The following is a 24323-nucleotide window of genomic DNA, read 5'->3' on the forward strand; positions in this document are numbered from 1 at the left end:
AGTTTCTGGGAAGCAAAGCGCGCCGGAGAGACGGGAGGCTGAAGAGCCGCGGGCCGCGGAGGGCCCGGCGCGGGCGCCGCAGCCCATTGTGCGCCTCACGCTGCGCGCTCTGTTGCAGAGGAGCCCCGGCCTGGAAGTGTGGATGCGTCTCTCCGGAGGCCGGGCAGCCTCGCCCGCTCTAGTCCAGCGGAGCCGGAGCGCCTCGGACCAATCCCCGGTGATTATGCAAGACAGCGGACCAATCAGCTCCGCCAGCTCATGAATATTTATGACCTTGGCTGAGTCAAAGCTTTGAAGCGAGTTTGGGGAGCTCGGCAGCATCATGCTTAGACTTTTCAAAGAGACAAACTCCATTTTCTTATGAATGGAAAGTGAAAACCCCTGTTCCGCTTAAATTGGGTTCCTTCTTGTCCTGAGAAACACAGAGACCCCCAAAAGGGAAGCAGAGGAGAGAGAGAGACCCACACCCAGACCCCGCGAGAAGAGATGACCATGACCACCATGCCAGAAAGTCTCAACAGCCCCGTGTCGGGCAAGGCGGTGTTTATGGAGTTTGGGCCGCCCAACCAGCAAATGTCTCCTTCTCCCATGTCCCACGGGCACTACTCCATGCACTGTTTACACTCGGCGGGCCATTCGCAGCCCGACGGCGCTTACAGCTCGGCCTCGTCCTTCTCCCGACCGCTGGGCTACCCCTACGTCAACTCGGTCAGCAGCCACGCGTCCAGCCCCTACATCAGTTCGGTGCAGTCCTACCCGGGCAGCGCCAGCCTCACCCAGAGCCGCCTGGAGGACCCAGGTACGTGCGCCTGCCAGGGAAAGGAAGAGGTACGGAGGGAGGGAGAGAGGGAGGGGGAGAGAGAGAAAGGAGGGAGACGAGAGGAGGAGAGAGAGGTGGGATGGGGGTGGGGAGGGCGCCGGAGCAGTGAAAGGTTTCGGGTATCAATCTCTGCATCCCTGTCATAGGAAAGAAATTAAAAAAATATATATCCACCCAATTTGCAACTATCCAGCAAAGAATAAATCCAAGAGCGTCCCCTGGCATTGGCTGGGCCTCTGGGCGGCTCCGTGCGCCAAGCACACAATGCCCTGCTGGAAAACAGAAACCCACATGTGCACGTATTAGTCTCGGTAATTATTTATTGCGTAGCGCTATAAACAATGTATGCAATTAAGGGTAATTAAACCTCAACTACCGCCTGCAAAAATAGCAAACTTTCCCTGCAAAGGCAGGAGCGCGCGCCTGCAAACTGCCCCAGTCCGCCTGCAGCTCCAGGGGTCGGGCCCTTTGGACTTGGCCGGACCCTTCCCTGGCTTTTGGAGTTTCTTGAGCGATCTCCCTCCTGCTCCTTCCTCTGCCACCCCTCTGTGGTTACTTGCTCTCGGCTCCCCACACTCAGGGCAGTCCCTCGCCTTAACAACGGCCCGCACTTCTGCTGTCCCTCCAGGGGCTGACTCGGAGAAGAGCACCGTGGTGGAAGGCGGTGAAGTGCGCTTCAATGGCAAGGGGAAAAAGATTCGCAAACCCAGGACGATTTATTCCAGTTTGCAGTTGCAGGCTTTGAACCGGAGGTTCCAGCAAACTCAGTACCTAGCTCTGCCCGAGAGGGCGGAGCTCGCGGCCTCTTTGGGACTCACGCAGACGCAGGTACCTCGCCGCTGCCCCACCGTGGCGCCGTGCAGGCTTCCCGCGGCCCACCTGCCCCCAGGAGCTTCATTTCTTGCTCTCTGGGCCTCGGGGGTCGGTATGCGTGTGTGTTTGTGTGTCCTATCCCTCGCTCTCACATCTCTCCTTCCTCCGTAGTTTTCTCTGCCCTGGCTCTGTCGCTGCACTCTGTACTCCGGGCTGCCAGCCGCGCGGCCCTCCGTCCCTGGACAATCTGATTAGGGGCGCAAGAAGGATTTCCCTAGGCGTTTTGTTTGGGGACTCAGAGGTCACACGTGCCCGAACAACTGGAACAATAGACTCGGGGGTTAATCCCTTCTTTGCCTTCAAAGTGTATGACTAATCACTCGGGGCCTGGGCCCAAGCCTCTATCTCCCTCCTCCTCCTTCTCACCGAGTTTGGTTGGGGGTGGGGGAAGATCCTTTCCTCCGTCCTCTCACCTCCCAAGTCCCAGAGCCTGGAGGAGAAACGGACCCTTCCTTCCCTGTTTTCTCTAAGATTCTGGGGACCCCTTGGACGTTCTGATCACGACTGCCGCGGGTTTCCAACGTCGAGGCCGGGATTAGGAGCAGAATTGGGAGATGCTAACTAAGGAAAGGTTGATTTGAGTCCAAACGAAAAGTTTAACAAAACCCGGTGGCCTCCTCAGTCAGCCCGCAGCTCACTCAAAGGCAGAGATGATGGAGAAAAGAGAAGGCGGGTAACATTGCAAATAAATTTCCTCCACTTCCTCTCTCCACTCTTTTATTGATGTTCACACTGGAATTGAAGGCTCGGGGTTTTGTGGGCTCTGTGTCTTACCCAGACGATTGCCGGCCTCGGGCTGAAGGCCTGGATCCCGGCGACGCTCACCACCACGCCCCCTGGCTCTCAGAGAGCGGCTCCAGCCGGCCTCTGGGGCGGGCGATGAGGCCTCCCAGCCTTTGGTTCTTAGGCGGGAAGGACGACGTGTATGCTTCTCCAGCAGGGAGCCGCCGGGTTGCGCAGAGCAGGGAGCCGGTGTGTGAGTGTGAGGGGTGGTATCCGCGTATCCTCTCACGCTGTCCCACGGCTCCCTTATCTCCCCAGGACCAAGGTAGGCGCAGTGGACCTAGACCGAGTCACGTTGTTGTCCGCTCTTGCAGGTCAAGATCTGGTTCCAGAACAAGCGCTCCAAGTTCAAGAAGCTGATGAAGCAGGGCGGGGCGGCTCTGGAGGGTAGTGCGCTGGCCAACGGCCGGGCGCTGTCTGCCGGCTCCCCGCCTGTGCCGCCCGGCTGGAACCCCAACTCCTCTTCCGGGAAGGGCTCGGGCGGCAGCGCGGGCTCCTACATCCCCAGTTACACGTCGTGGTACCCCTCGACGCACCAAGAAGCTCTGCAGCAACCCCAACTCATGTGAGGTTGCATGCCCACACCCGCCCGCCGCCTTCCCGTCTCCCACGGCCCGGGCCCCTCCCGCCTCCCGGCCCATCCACCCTGTCCGCGTGCCCTGGGTCTGGAGAAGAAGGGCCCAGTGGGGAAGAAGAAGGAACAGTGAAGGCAGGACGCCCGCCGCCTCCTCCGAGTCTCGTGCGCTCTGGCCCGGCGACTTCCCCGGTGCCCACGCCCGACCTCGGCCGCGCAGTGACAGCAGAAAGCGGCCTGGAAGCGCAGGTACAGCGGTCCGAGCCAGCGGGCAAGGCAGCCAGAGCCCGCCGGACCCGACCGCCGACCCTCAGCTGTATGGGACTATCAGGAAAACAAAACCATGTAGAAAAAGCAAAAGCTCTTTTCTGTCCTGTCCGTCTCTTGTCTTCTTTCGCTCTGTATCTGTGCGCTGACGAAGTCGAGGTTCTCGTCCGTCCGCTGTCCTAGTTCTTCGGCCTCTGAAAAAAGTCATCAGGTCGGAGGAGGCTTGGTCCACCGGGCCATCCAGTTCCGGATACTGGATCGTTTTGTCTTTTCGGACCTTTTCCTGGGCCTGCCTAACCATCGACATGGCTCGTTCGGGGATTGGGGGAAACGAGGGAGGGGTTTTTTATTTATTGAGAAATGGACTTCTCCTGAGGCTGAAGGAAGGTTCGGCCCATTCGCGATTTTGCGGGGCGCGAGGAGAGCAGGGTCCAAATGTACCCATTCCTTTAAACGCACTCGGAAAAACGAATGAGGAGGACCTGGTGATTTTTAACTTATACAGTAACTTTTGTACTTCGCTGGTATGGAGAGGTTGGAGCCGAATGATTTGCATTTTTTACATGTCCCGTATTATTTTAAAAAAAGAAGAAAATAGAGAAATGAAGCCAACAAAATTTCCTCATCTCGGGAAGAACGCGTGATCACTTTTCCTGGTTAAGAAGAAAGATCCTAATTCTTTCCTTGTAGGGAGACAGAGAGAGCGAACTGAGGGGCAGGGAGAGAAAAAAAAAAAAAAAACAGGCAGGGTGCGCCAGTGTCCTAATGCCAGGGGTAAAGTAAGACGAAAGCAGCTTTACAACAATCCCCAGAGGCTCGACCACAGAGCACCACCTTGAATGCACAGTCTCCGGTGCAGGATCTATTTGCTGTACATATTATTATTGTTATTATTATTGTTCTGTAAACATGTTGCACAAACTTAGCTTTTTTCCGTTCTGTTGTGTGTGGCTGTAAAACCCAACGCTTTGTGAAATGAGAATCTTGACATTTTACTTGTGAAATTTGGGAAAATGTGATCAATTGAAATCAACCGTGTTTTGTGTTCTCTATGTCAAAGTTTAGTTTTATATTGAGAATGTTAACTTATTGCTTTGTATCTGGGGGGGGAAAGAACTTTGTAAATAAGTTATAAAGTTTCTTTGAGACAGTAAAATTATGGTTTCAAGAAAGAGTTGGCTGTCTGGTGTGCTGCGTGAGGGGGTGCTGGGGCCGCACCAGCAGGCTCCCACCTCTGGGGACAGAGAAGACAGGGGCAGCCCCTCCTGGCTCCAGACATAGCAGGATAAGAGTGGAGGCCTGTGAAGCCCCTGCTAGGACCATTCCTCAAGCTGAGCTCCTGCCCATCAAGGGTCTGATCCCTGCCTGAGTGAGAGGGTAGTGGCAAGGGTCCTTGGGAAGGGGAATCAGGAAGAGGTGCTGCCTGGCAGAGCCAGGGCTCGGGAACCAAAGGGACTGTGAAGGCCATCTGAGGTGAGATGGAAGCAGAGCTCACAAGTAGCCACCCTGGGAGGCGTGTGGGTTCCCTGTGCCCAGCCAGCCCATGAGGCCTGGAAGCCTGAAAGTGGAGACACCCGACTTTGCCCCTTGCCTCTGCCGGGATCTGACCTCCCGGCTTTTTCAGGCCCGCAGGGCGCTGGATCTCGACGCGGAAAAGAGGAGGCCAGACGCCGGAAAGGGGCCGGAAGGACACGTCTGTCATGCTACCCCCCAATCAATCAGCGAGCTCCGGGGGACAGTCCCAAGGCGCCACTGGGCCCCTCCAGAGCCACTCCCATCCACCCAGGCCCATCCATAACCAGAGGCCCCTGCCTGCCTAATGACCCCGGGCTTTTCTCTTTGACTAGGAGATGCTGAGGTGCCGTGGGAGGGGCAGGTGGGCTCCGCTGACTCGTTAGAACCTGAGAGCTTGTCAAGTCAAACCCCTATCCCACCACCATCCCCAAAGTCCCAAGGCCAGGTGGTTAAGGGGCACCTCCAATGGACCATTTTGATCAGTTCACTCCTGAAGAAGGTGGGCTCTGAGCCGCTAATATCAGTCTGGCACCCTCCTCCTGGGCCTCAGACCAACCTCAGCCCCAGACCCCACAGCGACCTGAAAGAGCTCGGGAAAGCTGCGGGCCCCGACGGGATGCTTTGAACAATTCCCGCTTCCCTCAAACTCGCCTTTCGACATTGCTTCCCGCGGGGGCTGGCCCTCTGCCTTTGGGGGTCCTTTTGCAGCGCGAGGTGGGGAGCAGAGAGAGGAAGGCAGTGATCTGTGTTGTGACAAGCACCCATTTTTCAATTGGTGCTGGTGAAAGATCAGATGCACCAGGGTTTTCTGACGCCCTTTAGGAGAGGGAGGGGAAGTTGGGGGGGGTTGCTTAGTGATAGAGGGAGCAGGGAGGTAGTAGGGGATGGAGCCCGTTACCTCGAGGCTCCTTCAGGGCCTGAGATTGGAGCTTTTCCTCTTCTACAGGCCCCCAGAACCTGGAGCACTAATGGCGGTGATGGGACCTCAGAGACCTGGATGCTGGTTGGGCAGTCGATGGCAGAAGCTAAGGAGAGAGAACTGGTTTCCCTGGGTGGGATCCCGTGGGGAGGCAGGGACCTTCCTAGATTTGGTTTCCCTTGCAAGATGTGACTTTGCTAGAGGGGAGGTTTTGGCAGATTTCCTCCATGCATCCAACTCTGGTACCTCAGACGATGGACAGGGCCCAACGCCTGAAGCCACAGACAAAATCTGTTTGGTCAAGCGGATTTTAATACTTTGAGATATTAGCTTATACTAATTTAATAATCTCTTGCTAACAGTTCAAATAGAGAAATTATTAGTTTTAGCTCAACGAAGGCGGTCTTTAGTTAGGCTCTATTATAATTATAAGCGGTTGTACTTTTAAAAAATGTTAATCTCAATATAGGCCTAATTAATGCTGCCTTGTTACTGACAAGTAGTTCATCAAATATCTGATTCAAAGATTTTCATAATGAGTACATTAATTAAACTATGAATAATCTAAAGGTGGTTATATTTAAACAATACCTCATTATAATGATTAAATACTGATTTTGAATATTATGTCTTAACAATTGTCACTTAGAAAACACAACCTTTCCTTATGTATGAGTCTGTAATGGCAAAATGCAATTTGGGGATTTTTTTCCCCTTGTTAAAAAAATGTGAACCTCATTTTAAAACACTTCTGAAATAGGTTACACACAGCTTAATGATTATCAAAATGACTCTTTTCTGCAAAAAAAGACCCCAAAGTGCGCATACAGCTGCAAACCCAAGAGGGTCAGCATCATTTCACTGTATTCTCTTCTTGATTACAAGCCGGGCCCATCAAACACAACATAATTACAGTAATTTCAGGTTTATTTATTCTAATGCAGTTTCCCCATCTCTCTGGTAATTATGAGCAATTTTTTCGCCCAGGGAATCTTTTTGCATTAACAAAAGAGATAACGCACTGAAAGCCAAATTTGCTGTGCATTGAGAAAAGGGAAAAAAAAAAAAAAATCAAATAGGTGCGAGCTGCCATCTCTGCAATTCTCCGGTACCGGAGCCGGCAAATTGCTTGCAGGTGTATGGAACAAGCTTGTCAATGGCCGGGCCTCCAAATTAGCAAATGCACAGCATCGAAGTAATGAAGACAGACTTAGCAAAATTGCCAAACAACAGATACCTCTTTAATATCTTCTCTCACACACTCTCTCTAAAATGGGTAAGGGTAGGGGTAGAGGGGCAGAAGCAGCAATCCCCAGCCCCCTCCTCACTGGTTTTGGGTTTCATAAGCCTGGGACTTTGTGGTCCCGCAAGTTGTGGTCTAATTGTGGAAGAAACATTCTTCTAAATCTAGGCAATATAATACAAAATTGGAAATATGTTTATAATTCACAACTTTCCTTCATTGTTATTATGTTTTATTTTTCTTTCTTTGTTTCTTTTTGAGCTCTGCAGCAGGCTGGGTCAGATGGTGGTGCTCCAGCTTTCCCTATCCTGCAGTAGTTTTAAGAGCCACAAAAAAGTTTTAGAATTTCCCCCACCTGCATGCACAGAAGTATGAGTTTATTCTTAGAGTCATTTGATGTAGAAATAATCAAATCTCTCCCCTTGAAAAAATCATCCATTTCTGTCACCTAAGGAAAGGTAGAACTGGGAGCTGGATGTAAAACCCGAGATACGCGATCCCAAGAAAAAGTGGGAGGAAAGAAGCAATCCCGGCCCCTAGTTATATATTTTTATCTTGCTACCCATGACTTGCATTCTGTATCTTAAAAAAAAAAAAATGATTTCAAAATTCTCCAGCTTTTGTCATCTCACTGCCTGGGTTAAACATCCTTAAATCAGAGGCTAAAGCGAACTTTGCTGCTCCTCATCCCTCATGGCCATAGAAATCTCTATCAAATGCAGAGAGTAAGGGTCTCTCCCTCCCATGGCTCGAAGAAACCCTCCTTCCATCCCAGCTCCACAACAAACCCCAATTCCATGTTGGCTGGCAAACGGTTCTAAAGGGTATTTTACCCAGGCTCAAGAAACTGTCACCCCCACCCACTCCTTTCCTTACCCCCGCCCTCATTCCCCAACCTTCAGGGATTAACACTTCCTGAAACATCAAGTGTTTTTATAAAAAGGAAAAAAAATAATCCTGACATAGCTGACAAGAAGTTTTGATGGAAGAATTAGCTGGTGCATACATAATCACTCCCCCACCCTCCTACTCCCGGAGTGGGAGCCGCTGCGGCGGGTGCAGCTCAGCCTTCCAACCCTCTGAAAAATGAAACCGGTTTCCACCCTTACCTTCTTCAGTGTCAATTTCAGACAATCTGGACACAATCTTTGCTACATCAAATCAAAAGGGTCGAAGGCGGCTTTTGGCTGGGAGAATGACAGGAAAGAAAAGGCAAAAAAGAAAAAAAAAAACACAACAAAAAAGAAAAACAGGAAATACAAAACCGACCAAAGCGAGCAAAACAAAACCAGAAAACCAAAAAGAATCCCCCAGCCCCGTCCTCCTATCCTGAGGTAAAGAGTGGAAAGAGGTCCCCAGGACCAGGAGCCTGCGAGCGCCGGAGGCTTTTTGCAGCGCTGCGCTTGCAGAATAGGACTGAAAATTTCGGCTATATAGCCTCTGTCTTTATAGCTGATGAAAAAAATTGCAGATTATTAGCATAAATGTTTACTCTTCATTACGCTGATGACATTGTGCACTCGAGATCTTGGTAATCTTTGGGAAAATTATGAGTAATTTTTAAAAATTTTAAAGCAGCAGCAGTTACCATGCAATTCAGGCTAATTCTGCGTAGGCTCCGAACGGATATAATTATCGAGGAGTCAAGATGTTATGCTAAAAACTATGCATTGATATTCCCATTTATTATGTACATACAACTTTGACAATGTTGATGCTTGAAATAGCAGGAAATTGTCTTGCGCAAAAATTACAGTCCATATTAGGACATCTGAAATTGCGAAGAATTATATAGTAATTGCAGGCTTTCAGATGGGAGAGCCAGAATGCTCAAACTAGTGCAAATGTGGATAAAATTACAGATCAGAGCAAAAATTAGGGAAAAAGGGGGTCTGGGATTTTTCAGGTTGGCTATAGGATTCCGGAAGTGTCTAATGCCACATGATTGCTGCAGCTTTAGGGGAAACATTCATGCCTCAAATAGCGCCTTGGCCAGGGTGGCTTTAATTGAGTTTCTTGGGCTTTTTCTTTTAATAGGGGCAAATGAGAAAATTGGCCACCCAAGGCAAATTTTCACTGTTCTCCCCTGAACCTGTCGGGAAGAGAATCCCTTTTCCCGCGTGCCTGCTGGCCCTAGCTGAGATACCCGTGAGGCCGGGGCCCCCGACCCTAAATGTGGTAACTGGGCAAGAAAGTGCCTGAACCGGATGCCCACCTCCTCCCAACATCTATTCTTTTTTTTTTTTTTTTCTTTCCAATTCTCTCTTCTTTCCTTAGGCCCTTTTCCCAGATTCTTACAAATCCCCTCCAGAGCGCAGCCAGGTAGGGCCCTGGAAATCTGCAGGCCGAGTCCAGGGGGCGGGAGGTGGGGTGCGGGGGTAGCTGGCTGAGGAACTGTGAGGCGATCACCACACCAGGACAGAGTGCCGCTCGGTGCCGACGGGCACGAGCCTGGTTTGGAAGCTCTGGGACGGGGCAAGGGAAGGATCTGAGGATCCTCGGGGCCCGCCCAGCGACCTCCTCGGCGTTCCTTTGATCTCCACCGCGGAGAGATAGATCCCCCACCCCACCCCAACACTCATTCCCGTTCGGGCGGCGCTCCTCTGGGGCACTGAGACAGCCTGCGACTTTAAGAAGCCAAGGGCACTGCTGCCAGGAGACGGGGCGGGGCTGGGGCGGGGGTTGCGGCGGCTCCCTGCGGGAGAGAGGCCACCCGGGAACCCGGACGCCGCTCGGAGCAGCCCGGACTCCGTCGGGTTCCGGGGCCAGAAATCGCCATTGTTCCGTGAGCGACGATTTCATATCTAGGGTATCTGAGCCTCCTGGACGACAAAAGGAGGATAGGAGCGCGGGTAGGCAAAGCCCGCCATGTTTGTTCCGTGCGGGCCCCAGTCGGCCCGCTGCGATCACCCTGGCGCGCTCCGACTTCAATCCCGCCCTCTCCTTCGCCTTTTCTCCTTCCCGGGAGTTCTAACCCTTTGGCCCGCAGCCCTGGCCCGCCACAGGAAGCCTTTCTCCACCTTCTCGGGCTCCGCGCCCAGCCTTCAATCCCCCTGCTTCCGCCCTCAAGCTCTCAGCGCTGGCGGAACCCGACCCGGGACGCAGACAGTGGCACCAGGACTCCTGAGGATTCCCCACCCCCCACCCCCCCTCCAAAAAAAAGGCCTCCGGAGACTCCAGGGAGCTCTGCGCAGCCCGCCCACGGCTAAGATGCTGCAGTGTTGGCGGTCTGGCCCGACCCGGAGGACGGAGAGGAGTCGAGGCGGCCGGGGAAAGAAAGGTCTATTGAGAGATTCTGCCTGCGTTCTCACGTGCAGGCGGAGTGGCTGCTCCTCCGAGACCTGCCTGCCTGCTCCTTTCTTTTCGAGAAACACAGCTTCTCCCCCGCCCCGCTAGGGCCCAGGCCCCGGGGTGGAATGTAATATCTTGTAATGTGGCAATCACTGCCAAACCGGTCCCCTCCAGGGGAACTCCCGGCAGGGGGGCCTTGGAGAGTTGTGGGGCCTCTGCATCCGCCCGCGCAGTTGAGTTTGCGGGGGGCGGATGGGAGGCTGGGCAGCGGGTTAGGCTTGTGTGGGGGCGACGGGGGCAGATCCCAGAAGGGGAAGGAGGCTTCCCTGGGGTGGTTTTGGGTATCTCGACCCTGTGAGAGCCACAGTCTCGGGCGATCCTGGTCAGACCCGGCCAGGGACCCGAGTAATCAAGACCGCAGCATCGGGCTTCCTTGGTGGTTCAGTGGCTAAGACTCCCGGCTCCGAATGCAGAGAGCCGGGTTCGACCCCTGGTCAGGGACTGCAATGAAGAGTTGATTAAAAAAAAAAAAAAAGACTGCAGGCTCGCATCCTACCCACCGGCTTACGGGGACACCAAAGTCAAATGCAAAGGGACCACTATTTAAGGAGGAAGAGAGAATCTGTGGTTTCATGCTTGAAGAGGTCTCTGACCCCAAACAGCCTCAAGGCACTGGTGGTCGCTGTCCCCTAACGGGAAAAGACCCGGCGTGTGAAACTTTTCAGGGAGTGCATGGGACGGGGACAGGGAAGGGGGTGTTTTGGGGAGGGCTGAGTTGCTTCTGGGTTTTATAGAAGGACGTCAGTGAGGACGTCTCTTTGAGGGGGCTTTCTGCTCCTGGACATCATTCTCCTTTCCGGGACCTTTTAACAGTGGGGAAACCATCGGACCACTTCCTAACTCCTTTCTTTACCCCTTTTTTTTTTCTGCCGGCCCCCCTTCTACCAAAGAACTGTTTGTAAACAAAACTCCGGTCTTCCAGCACTCTCTCCGCCCCCGCCAAACCTGATACTTCCCCCAAACTCGCCCCACAAGTCTCGGAAATCCTTACACAGGACGGATATTCACAATTTTCACAAGTAATCCTGAAAGAAGGCGGAGGGGAAGCCTCCTAAACGATCCCACATTGCAGCCGCGCTGATTAGGCCTGGGATCCGTTCCCTTTCTCTCCTCCTCCTCCCACCCCCCAACACCAGCCTGGGAGCGGCGGGAATTTGGGGCAGCGGGTGGGGTGTGTCTCTACACCCGAGAAGCACCCAGGGCAGGGTGGCCCGCGGCGGGGCGCGTGCAAGGCACGGGTTGGGGGAGGGTGTTGGCGGAGGTGGCGGGGCGATGCGAGGAGCAGGGGACTCAGGAGCGCCCGGAGTGCCTGCAGTGGGAGTTGGGACTCAGTGCTCTGCCGGAGTTCGAGCGACCCTGCCGGGTGTGTGTGTGTAGCGGAAGGCGTCGGGCACCCCTCACTCTTCGGCTGCCCTCCCCCTGCTTCCCAGCGCTTGTCATATCCTGTCTCTGGCCTGATATTTCACGAGAGCAAATGGAAGGGGATTACAATGAAGATTTATGTGTGTTTCGAGCGGGGCTGGTTTCCCAGTGTAGGGAGCTGGGATCGCCGCTTCCCATTTCCATTTTTCATTCGCGCTTTGGGGAGCGCAGGCCGGCGTGGGGCGGCGGGGCGGGGGGGTGGGGGAGCGGGGAGCCTGTCTGCGCGGCGGCGGGCTGATCACAGGGCTCCGCGTCTCCCGGCGGGCCGCGAGACTGGGAGAAGGCCTCGCCAGCGAGTCGCCCCCGGCGGGGCTGGAGCCGGCCCCCGCCTCCCCCCAACCCGGCTTTGTTTCTCCCTCCGCTCACCCCTCCTCCTCCCCGCCCCCTTACTTCTGGGACCCCGGTGCATCCTTTGCTTTCCCTTCTCTTTGCCCTTCTCCTGGTCTGCGGAAACGCCCCCTTCCTCTGGCCCCTGCACCCTTCTGCTCTCCGCTTCAAGGGCTTCCCGGGGAAAGGCACGCCGTGGCCCGGCCCGACCCCGCCGCCGGCGGGTGCCAGGTTCGGTGACTCCGGCGAGTCTGCGGAGCCGCGGCCCACCCCGGAGCTGGGGCCGCCCGCCCTCCCGGCTCCCAGGCTCGCTCATGCCAAGGCCTGTTGCGTGATTCCAACTTGGGCTGACATTCCCTGCCCCGGGCGCTCCGGCGTAGGCCTCTTAATCATCTTGTCTGCTGCAGATCCTCGACACCAGCCAATTTACTGCCCCGTCTCTCCTCGCTAGTTTCAGGAGGGGGAGGGGAGTGCGCGCAAAGGAGGGGAGGGCATAGTCAACCGCAGAAAGAAGGCTGGCACCGGCTACTGGCACTCAAAGAAAACCACAGAATGTGGCGGTGGGAGGCGGGGGGAGGAAGGGTAGCAGGAATGGGGGTCTGCTAGGCGCCGACTGCTTAGGGAAGTCAGAATCGTGGGGTCAATGAGCGTCATCCCGGGCTTTCCCAGCCCTGAAAAACAATGCAGGAATGCAAACGGACACTTGACTGAGCAGCCTCCCTGCCTTCCCCAGAGCCCCAGCTCCGTGGACCATGCTCTGTTGTAAATCAGATTCGATGCAGGCCTCAAATCAATCTGGTCAGAAAAGTCAAGATTCTTCTCAGGGATGCCTCGAAGGTCACCCTTGTCCCACGTCTGTTTTTTGGCAGAGATTAGTTGAGGACACACAACAAGGATGGCCTGGCAGAGAGGAGTCCTGCATCTGGCAAGGAGGGCTGTCTGACTTGCCCCCAGCCTCCTCACCAGTGGACACTGACCGCTTCAGAGGGGATGGCTAAGGTTCAGGTTCTCATACAGGAAGGGGCCAGAGCTCTCACAGCCCTAGAATGCTGTTCTCCCACACAAGGTGAAGTTGGAAAGGACTCTGGGTAAAACTCTGGACCTCATAATTGCAGGCAAAAGTAAAACCTCACTATTTGGAGGCATTGGGATAAAACTATGCTGTGCTGTGCTAAGTCGTTTCAGCCATGTCTGACTCTGTGCAACTCTATGGACTATAGCCTGGCAGGCTCCTCTGTCCATGGGATTCTCCAGGCAAGAATACTGGAGTGGGTTGCCATGCCCTCCTCCAGGAGATCTTCCCGACCCAGGGATTGAACTCACCTCTCTTAAGTCTCCTGCACTGGCAGGTGGATTCTTTACCACTGACGCTACCTGGGAAGCCCATATACTACTATACTGCTAGGCAAAATTTTATTGCGCATTATACACCATGTTACATCATTGCCTGGTTAAATGCTCACAACTCTGACATAGCTATTATTATCTGTTCCATCTTATCGGTCTGCAAAAAGCACAAAAAGTTTAAGTGGGTAGCCTAAAGTCACCCAGTGATTGAAGTCAAGAAGTTTCCAAGTGTAGGCCTTAGTGCTTTCAAGGAAAAACAAAACAAACTTTTACTTCTGCAGACTTTTAGGTCTGCATTACACACCTACCCCGGGCCTTTGAAGGAAATGCCAGAAATTAGGGTCACTTCCAAAGCTGGACACTAGCTGTGTGGGACCCAAGGTGGAAAGCAGAGCTGAATCACGTTTGGACCTTTCCCCTCGGAGATGGTGAGGTGGAGCATCTGTGAATGGTGCCGATGCCACAGCAATTTGCACCGGTCTCCGTGGGAAAGTGCATGAATTTGTGTCAGTGTGATTCGTATGTGACTGTGTGGATGTGCTTGTGAGAGTCACAGTGTGTGCGTGTGCTGCGTGTGTGCTAGCGCAGCCCTGTGTGCCCGTGGTGGCCCCGCATTCCCAGTCTCCTGAGAGCCTGGGTGACTCACTGAGTTCTCCACTCAGTCAGCCCCAGAAGAGCTGCAGGGCAAACGGAGGGGAGGGTCCGAAGCAGGGGTCTGACCCGGCTTCGGCAGGTTCCCCGGGGCGGCGGCCTGAGTGTACTGCCCGGCCAGCACCGCGGGCGCGGGGGCGGCTGAGACCGCCCAGACGCGGGGCTGTGGCGCTGGCGCCGGCGCCGGAGGGGCCGGGCGGGTGGAGGCTGGAGCCACCCGGCGCTGAGTGACTCACCGCGCCGAGAGCTGGCGAACCTCGAGCCGGGACTCGCATGCGGGCAGAGCGGGAACCCTCGCGGCGGCCCTGCGCTGAGTGCGCCTGTCCTCGCCTCGCCGCACCTCACCGCAACTCGCAGCCTGTCACTCTTGACCGACCCAGTTCCCCCCTGGGCAGCAGCTCGAGCTTCCAGGTTGTGACACCAGGGAAAAAGTGCACACATCCAATGAAAACAATAATTTATTTAAATAATCTCTTCATATTGTAAAATCAACATTAAGAGCATGTTGTTTTCATAATAAATAACCCCAAAATACCTTTCATTTCAAGAACAAAGACTTTAGGATAAGATAAATCCAAATCAGTAGCTTAAACTGAGAAAATCTTTCAAGGGAAAAAGAAAACGGAGGGGTGCTGAGGTCACTGCTAAACCGCAGTTTTCACAAGTGGGGGTTTACAAAAAAATGTCTGAAAAGATGAGTATGTTTATACAAATAAATCAGTGGGAAAATCTGCACAGACACGTTTATTTACAAACGCTATGTCCAAGTCCAGGCTAATACTCCTGAATAGGTTTTAAAAAAGATAATTTAAACACATTTTTTTTTTTGCAGTGTCCACATATTAAAAAATCGTTTTTCCCCAACATCAAAATGAGGTCATCCGCAAAGGCACCTAAACTTTTAAAAAAATAAAAATAAAAAAACTCCACTGGTGAAGGATGAGGAGAGAGCTAAGGGAGCGAGGGGAGCGTTCCTGGGAGTAGAGCTAAGTCGGGGGAGGGACGCGGGCTCCAAGTGTTGGCAACAGCCGGGCAGAAAAAAAAGCGGCGGGCCGTCGGGGTCAAGGGGGCGTTGCGGGGGGGGGGTGGGCAGGCAGGCAGGACCCAGGAGGTCAATAACCCCAGAGGATAGGAGCTGAGCCTGGGGGCGGGCGAGGAGAAAGGAGTCTCAGAGGGCCCGGGCAGCCTCTCGGGCGGGGGAGGCATCCCTCTCCGGGACTCAGCTCGCGGCCCGCGGCGAAAACGGCGCCGGGCTGCCTCGCCGGGCGGGGAGGGGAGGGGAAGCTAGTCTGAGGCGGGGCTCGGGTCGGCAAGGCCGCCGTGGCAGGGTTTCTCCCGCGGATGCCGGGTTTCTCCGAGAGGAGCCAGGCGCGCGAGAACACGCCTTCCAGTCCCCGAGGGTAGCAGGGCCTGGGGGCAGGCCATCTCGGGCCGCCACCTCCGCGAGTGGTGGGTGGCATCCTCGGGCCGGACGGAAGGACCCTCTGGCTCTGGGGACGAGCAGTGAGGATAACTGGTCTCTGCACTTTCAGTCTCTGGCGCGGTCTCCGGGGGTTAGAAGATCGTTCCAGCGCTCACCGGGGCGCCCCCGCCGCCACCGTGGTGGTGATGATGGTGGTGGTGTGGCTGCGGGGTTTGCGTCGGGTGCAGCAGCGGCGCGGCGGCCTGCAGGTGCGAAGCGGAGCCGGAGGCCTGGTGGTACCACGGGTAGTTGCCCAGGAACGCCGAGGCCGCGCTGCTTGGGCTGGACCCGGAGCTGCCCGCCCCGCTGCCGCCGCTGCCCGGGCCGCCGCCGCCGCCCCCCATTCGCTGTGGCGCGCCGAAGTCCCAGGAGGCCGGCGCCGAGGCCGGCGGCGAAGCACAAGGTGGCGAAGCGCTGGCCCCCGGGTGCTGCTCCGAAGGGATCTCACCGCTTTTCCACATCTTCTTGAACTTCGATCGGCGGTTCTGGAACCAGATTTTGACCTTTGTGGAAAAGGGACCTGAGCATTAGTGGAGGAAACTCGGCCTGGGATAGGGGAAGGGAGGAATCTTAGGAAGACCGCCGCTAAGGGGCGCGGGGTGGGAGTGGGGTGGATTGTCAGCCTGGGCAGGTAACCGGATCACGTGCCGCGGCCTTGGAGGCTGTGTCTGTTCCTAGGAGCGGTATTCTCAAAACAACAATAACAACAAACCGAGACAGCCGATGTGTGTGCACGGAGACTGATAGTGACCGCGGAGGGGGTCAAGAGGGCCAACTGTTGTACCCGCTTAATCAGCAGTGCGCAGAAGGACAACTTGGCACGCGATTTCTGCCCACACTGGCACTTCCCTTCCATCACATCACCTGGGGGATGTCAGCTTCGGGCGTAAAAGGTCCAAGGCGCGGCCTCGAAATTCTTAAAATTACTTAAGAAAAACATAGTCCTCAACCTGCCTGCTTCCCGGCCATCCCAGGCCAGTGCCCTCCTCATGCCTCCCAGGCCGTGAACCCTCACCTGAGTCTGGGTGAGGCCCAGAGACGCCGCCAGCTCAGCTCGCTCGGGAAGTGCCAGGTATTGAGTCTTTTGGAAACGCCGCTGAAGAGCCGCCAGCTGGAAACTGGAATAGATGGTTCGAGGTTTCCGGACTTTCTTTGGCTTCCCGTTTACTATCCGGATTTCAGGCTCGAGGTCTTCCTTCTCTGCAATGAAATGGAATCGTGAGAAACATGCAACCGTGGGAGCCCAGGAGTGCCCGCCCGCAGGGAGGGTAAAGTGGAACTTTGCCTAAGCCGGGAGGCGGGCTATTGGAGACGCTGCTTTGAGCTCTGGCGCAACTTTGCAACGCTCCGACCCGTGCCGCCAACGAACCCGGGAGCTGGCCCCTCCTGGGAAGGGGAAGACCGGCGCAAACCTTGGATAGAGGAGCAGCAGGTGGTAGGGAAATGAGGCTACCGTGAGGCATGCACCTCGGCTGACGAGGCCGCCTGGTGCCACCACCTGAGGTCCCACCTCCTGAGGGACGTATCCGGTGACCCTAGGCCGATTGAAGATTTAGGAGGGTAAAGGGCGCGAGGCGAGCAGGGAGCAAGCAATGTGAAAGGCCAGGGCTCCAGATAGATCCCGCCCCAAACATTTTTATCCGCCCCCACCCCCCAGTAACTAGACCGATTTGGCACCCGTGATGCCAACTTTAAGCATACCAGGTTCGTTGTTGGCCGGGGACGAACTGGTCCCGTAGGGCGCGTAAGAGGTGTAGGCGGCGGTGTAGCCCAGATCGTAGCCGCTCTTGGCTGAAAACGGGACGTTGTTGAGGCCGCTGGCGTGGTACTGGTAGGAACCCATGTGCGCGTAGGGCGAGCCGCCGCCGCCGCCGCCGCCACCACCCGCCGGGTGTTGTTGGTTGGTGTAGTAGCTGCTGTCGGTAGCTGTGGACACCGGGAGAGTGGGCGACTCCTGAGGCTTGTGGAGGCTGCTGCCGTTGCTGCCGCCGGGGCCAGCGCCGCCGCCGCTCGGGGGCTGCTGGTGCTGGTGGTACGTGCTGGAGGCCGTGATCTGGGTCGAGTGCATATCAGCCACCAGACTGTCAAAGACTCCAGTCATCCTGGCCCGGGACGGGAAAGAGCAGGGGTGGCGGGCGCGAGGGGGGTAGCGAGGCGCCTCCTCTGTCTCTCTCTGTCCCCTCCAGCAGCCAATGTAATTACAGAGGGGGAGGGGGGAGGAAAACAAGAAATGTAGCAACGGTCTAGGCAACTCCTCCTCTGGGGGAGGCGATCACCGTGCACTGCTCGGGACAGCTGCCGCCGGCCGCATCCTCTCTCCGTCTCTCGGGCTGCTCGGCTCCTTGCCCAGCGCGGGCTCGGGCGGGGGGCGGAAAGCGGAGGGGGCAGGGGTGGCGGGGCCTGGCCTGGGCTCCGGGAGGAGGTGGGAGCAGGTGAGCAGCCCCGAGCGGCTTTACGATTGTCTGTGGGGCGGGCTCCTGCAGGGTGGGCATTTAACACTCATCACGTGAGCTCAGGCGACGTCACCTAGCAACGGCCAATCCGAGGCTCCCGGCCACACGGCTTCTGGCGCCCTGGAACGCCGGACCGGGGTGGGGGGTTGGGGGGGCGGTGTCACAGGGCGGGCGCTGCGGCTGCTGCGGTCGTGGGTGCAGACAGGCTGCTGCCTAATGTGAGCCAAGAGGCTGGAAGGCGGGGGACGGTGGGGAGTCAAGGTGGCCGATGGCAGGAGAACAGAAGGCGTGAAGACGGAGACGATCATTTCGCCTCTGAGGAAGAAGAAATGGGGTCTTCCATCCCATTCTGTGTACAAGTGTCGACCAATGCCAGTGATTCCTACTTTCATGTCCGAGGTCAGCGTTCAGATATTAATCGAAATAAAGCGATCCCGAGACCGCGGCCAGTTCCAGCTCCGCTTTTCCTCGAAGGGTCTGACATTTACGGTTGTCAGCCCCTAGACACTTGACATAGCCAACTGATTTAAATTAACCATAATACCTGCTTCCTAACCAACCCAGAGGGATATTAAAACAATTAATACGGTAATATTTAAACTATTTTCTTTGTTCCTTGAGAGAAGAGCTATATAAATTCAAAGATATTATTGCTAATGATATATTTGAAACCATTTCCCTTTATACTTTTCTGACACAGAGAGACTCTTGAGTAATTACGTGTATTTGATGGCTAATTGACGACCAAAACATGATCCCGGTGATTTCCTCTCTAGGTTGGAAAGCTAGACCAGACTGATCACATGGCCTTTCAAGTTCATTCTAACTCTAAATTCCATATTTTTATGAAAAAAGAAATGGGATAATACTTTGGTGAGAGTGTTGTCTTGATATTACAAATCTTGGTAAACTTACAGAAGCAAATAGAAAAGTTTTATCTCATGTACTTAAGACTTTTTAAAGTTATTTTCATCTCAGGATCCTATTTGACCCTATCGCTGCAATTTTTCTTTTAAATCTGGTAGCGACTTCTTCTGTATCTGTTTCCTCGTGGTTGGAAACCATGGCCCGGTGTTGAGGGACACTCGCCGGTACTGGACTCCGCAGTTCCTGCCTTGTGGCGCCACCTGGTGGAGGTGTTCGTGATTGCGGTGGACCCAGTAGACAGTCTAATGACGCCGAGGCGCCAGCCTCTGAAACCCCCCAAAAGAACAAAATAGTAATTAAAAGCCACAAAATTGTGCTAGTGCGTGCCATCTGAAGCACCCCGTCCTAAAGACATAACAGGTCGCTGAAAGAACTTGTTACAACAACTGCCTAATGGAAAACAAGTTGATACTTTGAAAAATATCTTTGGTTTTCTTCCTCAGAAAAAGCAAGTGTGTAATTAAAACTCCAGCATCCACAGAGCTCACTCTCCGCGGAATAGTGAGGAAGGTAATCGGCCTTCAAATCTGCCTGGATTTAATTCCCAGCCGTCCTTTTGGTTACAAAAGACCCCTAGATGGAGAAGGGTGAGCAGGTTTAGAAAGCCTTGGGAGGTGGGGCTCACCACTGGGGCGCAGCTTGCTGCTTTGGGGGCTCCAGTCACAAACTTAACCTCTTGATAGGTAATGAAGCCTGCTTTTTGGTGTCTTCACACCACATGACGAATCTTTCTGTCATCACAGTGATAGCTGTTTTGACCTAAGGCAGAAACTTGTTTTCCTATTGAAAATGAAACATAAAATATCCAATTTCCATAGTCTTGACTCTCTCTGTTCCTTTGGTCCCACCAGACTTTTTCATGGTGGCAAGTGTGTTGAATTTTATTAACCGTGAGAACCTGCATTAATGGCATGAAGTCTAGGTCAGCTGAGATCTGGAAAATGGCATCTTCCTGGAAGGAAATATGACCCCAGTTCCCCTTTAACTGGAAAACAAGGGACTTGTGTGTGTGGGAGAAAAGACCAGAGGCAATGAGCAAAGAGAGAGAGGGAGAGTGACGCAGAATTTAAAACTGCATTTGGAGAATCAAGTAAAGACCTGAGATGTTAATTCTGATAATCCAGGCACAAATCTGGGTTTACCTAAATTATCTGATCGCTGCATCACAATATCCAAATAATTTTCTCCCTTTGGTCTAAAGTCAGAGAGGCAGTACTGTCGAGAATTGATACTCTCTTCAGCAGTTCAGAGTTAGGGGCATGCCTCTCTCCATAATGATTGGAGAGGAGTTTAGCGGGGCTCAGACCGAGTTTTGGGGTAATTAGACATGTCTTCTTGCCGCCAAAATTCCTCCTCCACCTCAAGGCACCCTCCTTCCCGTTTTCTGCTTTCAGTTTTCTAGAGACGGATGGGGGAAGGAGGGGGCTCAGTGTCTCTGCTCTGGTCTTGTATGTTCCACATCATCGCTGAGACCTTCCTGCTTTGGATTCTAGGCCCACCAGGGTGTCCCCATGGCACTTTATCTGGTCACAGAGTCTCACCGTCTCCTTCCTTGGGAGCCTTGTGACAGCCCTTGCAGACAAGGACGTAATCATCGTTCCCATTGTACACAGGAACACTGAGGCTCCAGGATGGAAACTACTTCCTTTGAGTTAAGTACACCTCCTTTCTCTGTTGCCATAGTGTAAACCGCAGGGTATTTACTGTAAGCCTCGGTTGAACAGCTGCCGATCTCCGGAAGACAGCGAGCGGCTCTTTGAACAGGTCTGCTGCGCCTAGCTTTCAGTTCCTGCCCCACCGCTGGCCTGGGTCAGGAGTCCAGGGCGTCGCCTGGCTCGGCGCACCGTGTCTGCGGGACCACTGGGCGTCCTCCATTACACAGAAAGCCAACTCCGAGGGGTGCCCTGGGGGAGAGGATGCCCCCTGCCGGCAGAGGGTGGGCGCCCGAGGGCTGTTCGTGCGCAGCCAGGACAGTCACATTCTCATTCACCTACTTCGCTCGGGGTCACACACGCTGCTGCTAGACTGCCCTCTGTTCCCACTCTGCCGTCGAGGGTCCCAGGGACACGGATTTCCGGGCCATTGGTCCGAGAGGCGTTCTTTCGTGTTTTTGTTTCCAAAGTATTACCTCTAGGGTCCTGCAATTTCAGGTCTTTGGGGAATTCGTCACAGACCTCGGGAGAGGGTTTGGTTTCTGGGAACTGCTCATCTCCATCTTTGCAGGAGCAGCCTGGCCGTTGCATCTTCTGGGGCCCAACTCTCGCTCAATCTTTTCGCTTCACTCGTGTCCTCGACCTGGTTCCATCCCCCACCCCCGCCCCCAGCCCTTAACGAGGCCTCGAGGGACTCCTGGTGTGGCCAGCCCCTCCCAGCCCCTCTGGTCTGTAGGCAACAGGGATCAATGTTCTTGAATCCCACACATTTTTCGTCTCTCTTGCAAAGACTAGAGGAGCGGACATAGTAGACACACTCTGACTGGAAGGAAAAAACCCTCTGGAAAATTTTTCTGGGACTGCGCCTGAGCCGGCGCAGTGAGTAGAGAGTGCAGAGAGTAGATGGCCTTCGGATCGTCTGCCCTGTGCTGCCCTGGCAGCCCCCAGCCACATCCTCATCTCACCTCTCCAGTCTTCACTCACAGACTCTGGCGTTTCCGCACCTTTGGCGGCCCCTCGCCTTACCTCTCCTTCCCCGGCCTTCCCCATGAGCTTGAGTGTCTCAGCCAGCCAGTCCCGCTGACCGCTTACCATGCCGGGTACCTTGCCAGCTATTGGGAGTGCCTGTCTCCCAGTACCTTACAGTCTCGTGGAAAAAATACGTATTGCCATGACTAATAGTGATGGCCAGCATTTGTTTCTTGGGCGTTTCAGGATCACCAGTTCTGCCAAGGACTGAGCCCAGGGAACCGTCTTATGTGGTCGAAACAAATTTATCCACATTGCGGAAACCAAGGCTTAGAGAGACTTTTTTTTTTTTTTTTTGCTTCAGGAAACGTAGCGGCGTCGGGAACTGCAGGTCCGGGCCACAGAGGCAAGGCCGCTGTCACCCGAGGCCGAGTTTCAGGCCTGGGGGTCCCGGGAAGGCTCCGAGGCAGCGGCGCCAGGGGTGGACTGGACGGAGCTTCTCCCGGAGAGTAGCCTGCGCCGGCCCTGCCCGGAGGGGCCCCAGCGGACTAGGGAGACCCCCGGAACACACTCGAGGGGCCCTGTAGGGGGCGCGAGGGCAAGGCAGGCGCCCCCTCCCGCCTCGCCCGCGAACCCCAGCTCCTAGCCCCATGTTCTGTCCCCGCAGAGTTTGCGCACCTGAGCCCCCTACTCTAGTGGGTAAACCCGAAGGGCCTGGCGAGAGCGAGCGGACGCTCGGCGTTCACGGCCGCGACCCGCTGCGTCCTGGCGCTGGGTGCTCAGTTCAGCGTGCTTCTTTTAGAACTTTCAGGCCAATTTCCCAGACTACCTTCTAGGTCTTCCTGAACCAGATCCAAGTCCCTGTCGCTTTATCGCCTATTCCGCGGTTAAAGCAAAGAGAGACAAAGCGGCGTTTCCTGACCCGACCAGGGCGCCCACAATGGGCGAAGGGTTCCCCGGGCTCGGAGGCGCTGCCAGGGCCGGACACTCGGCAAGGCGGGCAAATGTCAGTGGGCGAGAGGGACGCCTCCTCCTTCCGCGGCTACAAGCTTCAGATCTCAGACCCGGCAGGCGGGCCATGCGCGCTGATGGAGTAAGTTACCCCCTCATCCCCACCCCTTTCCCCAACTCCGATCCCCAGTTCAGTACGCTGGGACCTTCACTTTCAGCTGCAGCCACGTGGCATGATAAAAGCTGTGCAAACAGATGGCCTTCAACAAGGTTTATTCTTGAAGCTGAAAGGAAAACAGTCTCTGACATGCCCTGCCCTCTGCCCGGGGCTCGGTACAGCGGACGCCGCAGGGAATGTTAGAGCCGGGCGAGCTCAGGTGCGGGCGCTCGCGGGCTGCATGCGGGGCTGGCCGGGGAAAGCTACTTTCATTCTAGAACTTTCTGCCCTATGAGGTGCCCAGCCACGGCTGGCTGCTGCCTGTCTGGTTGAAAGGGCAACTCTTCCCATAAGAGGGGCGGAAGTGAACCTCTCCCTATGTACGCGCCCAAACTCGACGGTCACCCCCCGAAGCTCATGCGGGGGTTGTCATAGCTTGCTTTTGAAACTTTCAGAGCCAATTTCGCCTTCTGCTTTACTGATCTTAGACTTTAATTCAGGTCCGATTCACTTTATTGTCTATTCAGTGGTTAAAGCGTCCCCTTCTTCCCCCACCAGCACCAAACAGGAAAACAACTTGGAAGGGACCTTTGAAACTTAAAGTATCTTTTTGGGTGCTCGGATTCCTTTTTCTCCACCCTCGCCCACGCCCACCGCTCATCACACACTAAAGAGTTGTGCCACCTCCTGCGGATGCAAAGAGGATGTGCTTGCAGACTCCTTGTCTCTGGAGCCAGACTTTGTTGGGCTGAACCGCTGCTGGTACTGTGTGACCTTGGGGCAAGGACTTCATTTTTCTGTGCTTCACTGTTTGCATCTGTAGAATGCGAGTAATAATACCTTTCGAGGGCGAGGGGCAAAACAGGTGAAGAGGGTTAAGAGGTATAAAATAAGTTACAGGGAATATAGCCAGTATTTTATAATAAGTATATAGGGAATATAATCTATAAAAATGCTGAGTCATTTGTTGTAAACCTGAAACTGACATAATATTGTAAGTCAACTATACTTAAATAAAAAACAAAAACAAGCAAGCAAACAAAAAACCAATACCTTCCTCCTAGGATTATTGCCGGGGAATAACGGGCTTCCCTGGTGGCTCAGAGGTTAAAGCGTCTGCCTCCAATGCATGAGACCCGGGTTCGATCCCTGGGTGGGGAAGAACCCCTGAAGAAGGAAATGGTAACCCACTCCAATATTCTTGCCTGGAGAATCCCATGGACAGAGAAGCCTGGTAGGCTACTGTCCATGGGGTCACAAAGAGTCGGACACGACTGAGCGACTTCACTTTCACTTTCTTGTCTGCTGCCCATGTATCTGAAGAATTGGGCATTCTCTGGTCTAGGCACTGCAGGCTCTAAGAGGCCAAGGCAAGGGTGTTGCCGGGTTTTCTTCTCCAGTGCATAAGGACTTCTTCTCCAGGCAGAGGGCTGAGAGCAGAGGAGGCCTGCTGACTCCAGTGGACAAGAGCAGGCTGGGGATATAGGCATCTGCCTGTATCCGCAGTGCATGGCCCATGTGTCTTAAGGAGAGGTCAGGAGCTGGGATGTGGGGAGCGCAGGGCTGCCTGCAGCACGGAATTTAGGAAAGGCTCTGAAGGCTATTCCTGACCCATGTGGCATTGCACTACCCTTATTCAGTCCCCTGGGCAGAGCCCAAC

The 24323-nt window shown here is 54.7% G+C and overlaps 2 protein-coding genes and 1 non-coding gene across 4 annotated transcripts; 2 read left to right on the forward strand and 1 right to left on the reverse strand.

Annotated features, from left to right (window-relative positions):
- The first annotated feature begins 104 nt into the window (after positions 1 to 104).
- DLX1 (distal-less homeobox 1) lies at positions 105 to 3428 on the forward strand. Of its 2 annotated transcripts, XM_086358296.1 has the most exons (3): positions 105 to 799; positions 1449 to 1648; positions 2791 to 3428. In XM_086358296.1, the coding sequence occupies exons 1-3, from the start codon at positions 487 to 489 to the stop codon at positions 3043 to 3045; spliced, it is 768 nt and encodes a 255-aa protein (XP_086214422.1). In that variant the 5' UTR covers positions 105 to 486; the 3' UTR covers positions 3046 to 3428. The 2 variants fall into 2 exon arrangements, with proteins under 2 accessions (XP_086214422.1, XP_086214433.1); XM_086358307.1 differs by lacking the exon at positions 1449 to 1648 and having other exon boundaries at positions 354 to 799; positions 2791 to 3002.
- Positions 3429 to 14534: 11106 nt separating this feature from the next.
- On the reverse strand, positions 14535 to 17878 carry DLX2 (distal-less homeobox 2). The gene is made up of 3 exons (XM_086370910.1): positions 17256 to 17878; positions 16570 to 16754; positions 14535 to 16057 (listed from the first exon to the last, which is right to left on the reverse strand). Exons 1-3 carry the CDS (start codon positions 17653 to 17655, stop codon positions 15647 to 15649), a joined length of 996 nt encoding a protein of 331 aa, XP_086227036.1. The 5' UTR covers positions 17656 to 17878; the 3' UTR covers positions 14535 to 15646.
- Positions 17879 to 23752: 5874 nt separating this feature from the next.
- On the forward strand, positions 23753 to 23824 carry TRNAW-CCA (transfer RNA tryptophan (anticodon CCA)). The gene has a single exon. It is a non-coding gene; the product is annotated as a tRNA-Trp (tRNA).
- The last annotated feature ends 499 nt before the right edge of the window (positions 23825 to 24323 follow it).

This window comes from Bos grunniens, chromosome 2 (assembly GCF_055505025.1).
Source record: "Bos grunniens cultivar Pamir isolate PY7600 chromosome 2, Bosgru_T2T1.0, whole genome shotgun sequence".
NCBI lineage: Eukaryota > Metazoa > Chordata > Mammalia > Artiodactyla > Bovidae > Bos > Bos grunniens.

Bases quoted from the DNA above. Each gene is read 5' to 3' on its own strand.
- DLX1 (XM_086358296.1), top strand. From the start codon at position 487: ATGACCATGACCACCATGCCAGAAAGTCTCAACAGCCCCGTGTCGGGC. The intron at 800-1,448 runs GTACGTGCGCCT...CTGTCCCTCCAG, and splicing joins GAGCCGCCTGGAGGACCCAG to GGGCTGACTCGGAGAAGAGC. The intron at 1,649-2,790 runs GTACCTCGCCGC...CCGCTCTTGCAG, and splicing joins TGGGACTCACGCAGACGCAG to GTCAAGATCTGGTTCCAGAA.
- DLX2 (XM_086370910.1), bottom strand. From the start codon at position 17,655: ATGACTGGAGTCTTTGACAGTCTGGTGGCTGATATGCACTCGACCCAG. The intron at 16,755-17,255 runs GTATGCTTAAAG...ATTTCATTGCAG, and splicing joins CCCGGCCAACAACGAACCTG to AGAAGGAAGACCTCGAGCCT. The intron at 16,058-16,569 runs GTGAGGGTTCAC...TTTTCCACAAAG, and splicing joins TGGGCCTCACCCAGACTCAG to GTCAAAATCTGGTTCCAGAA.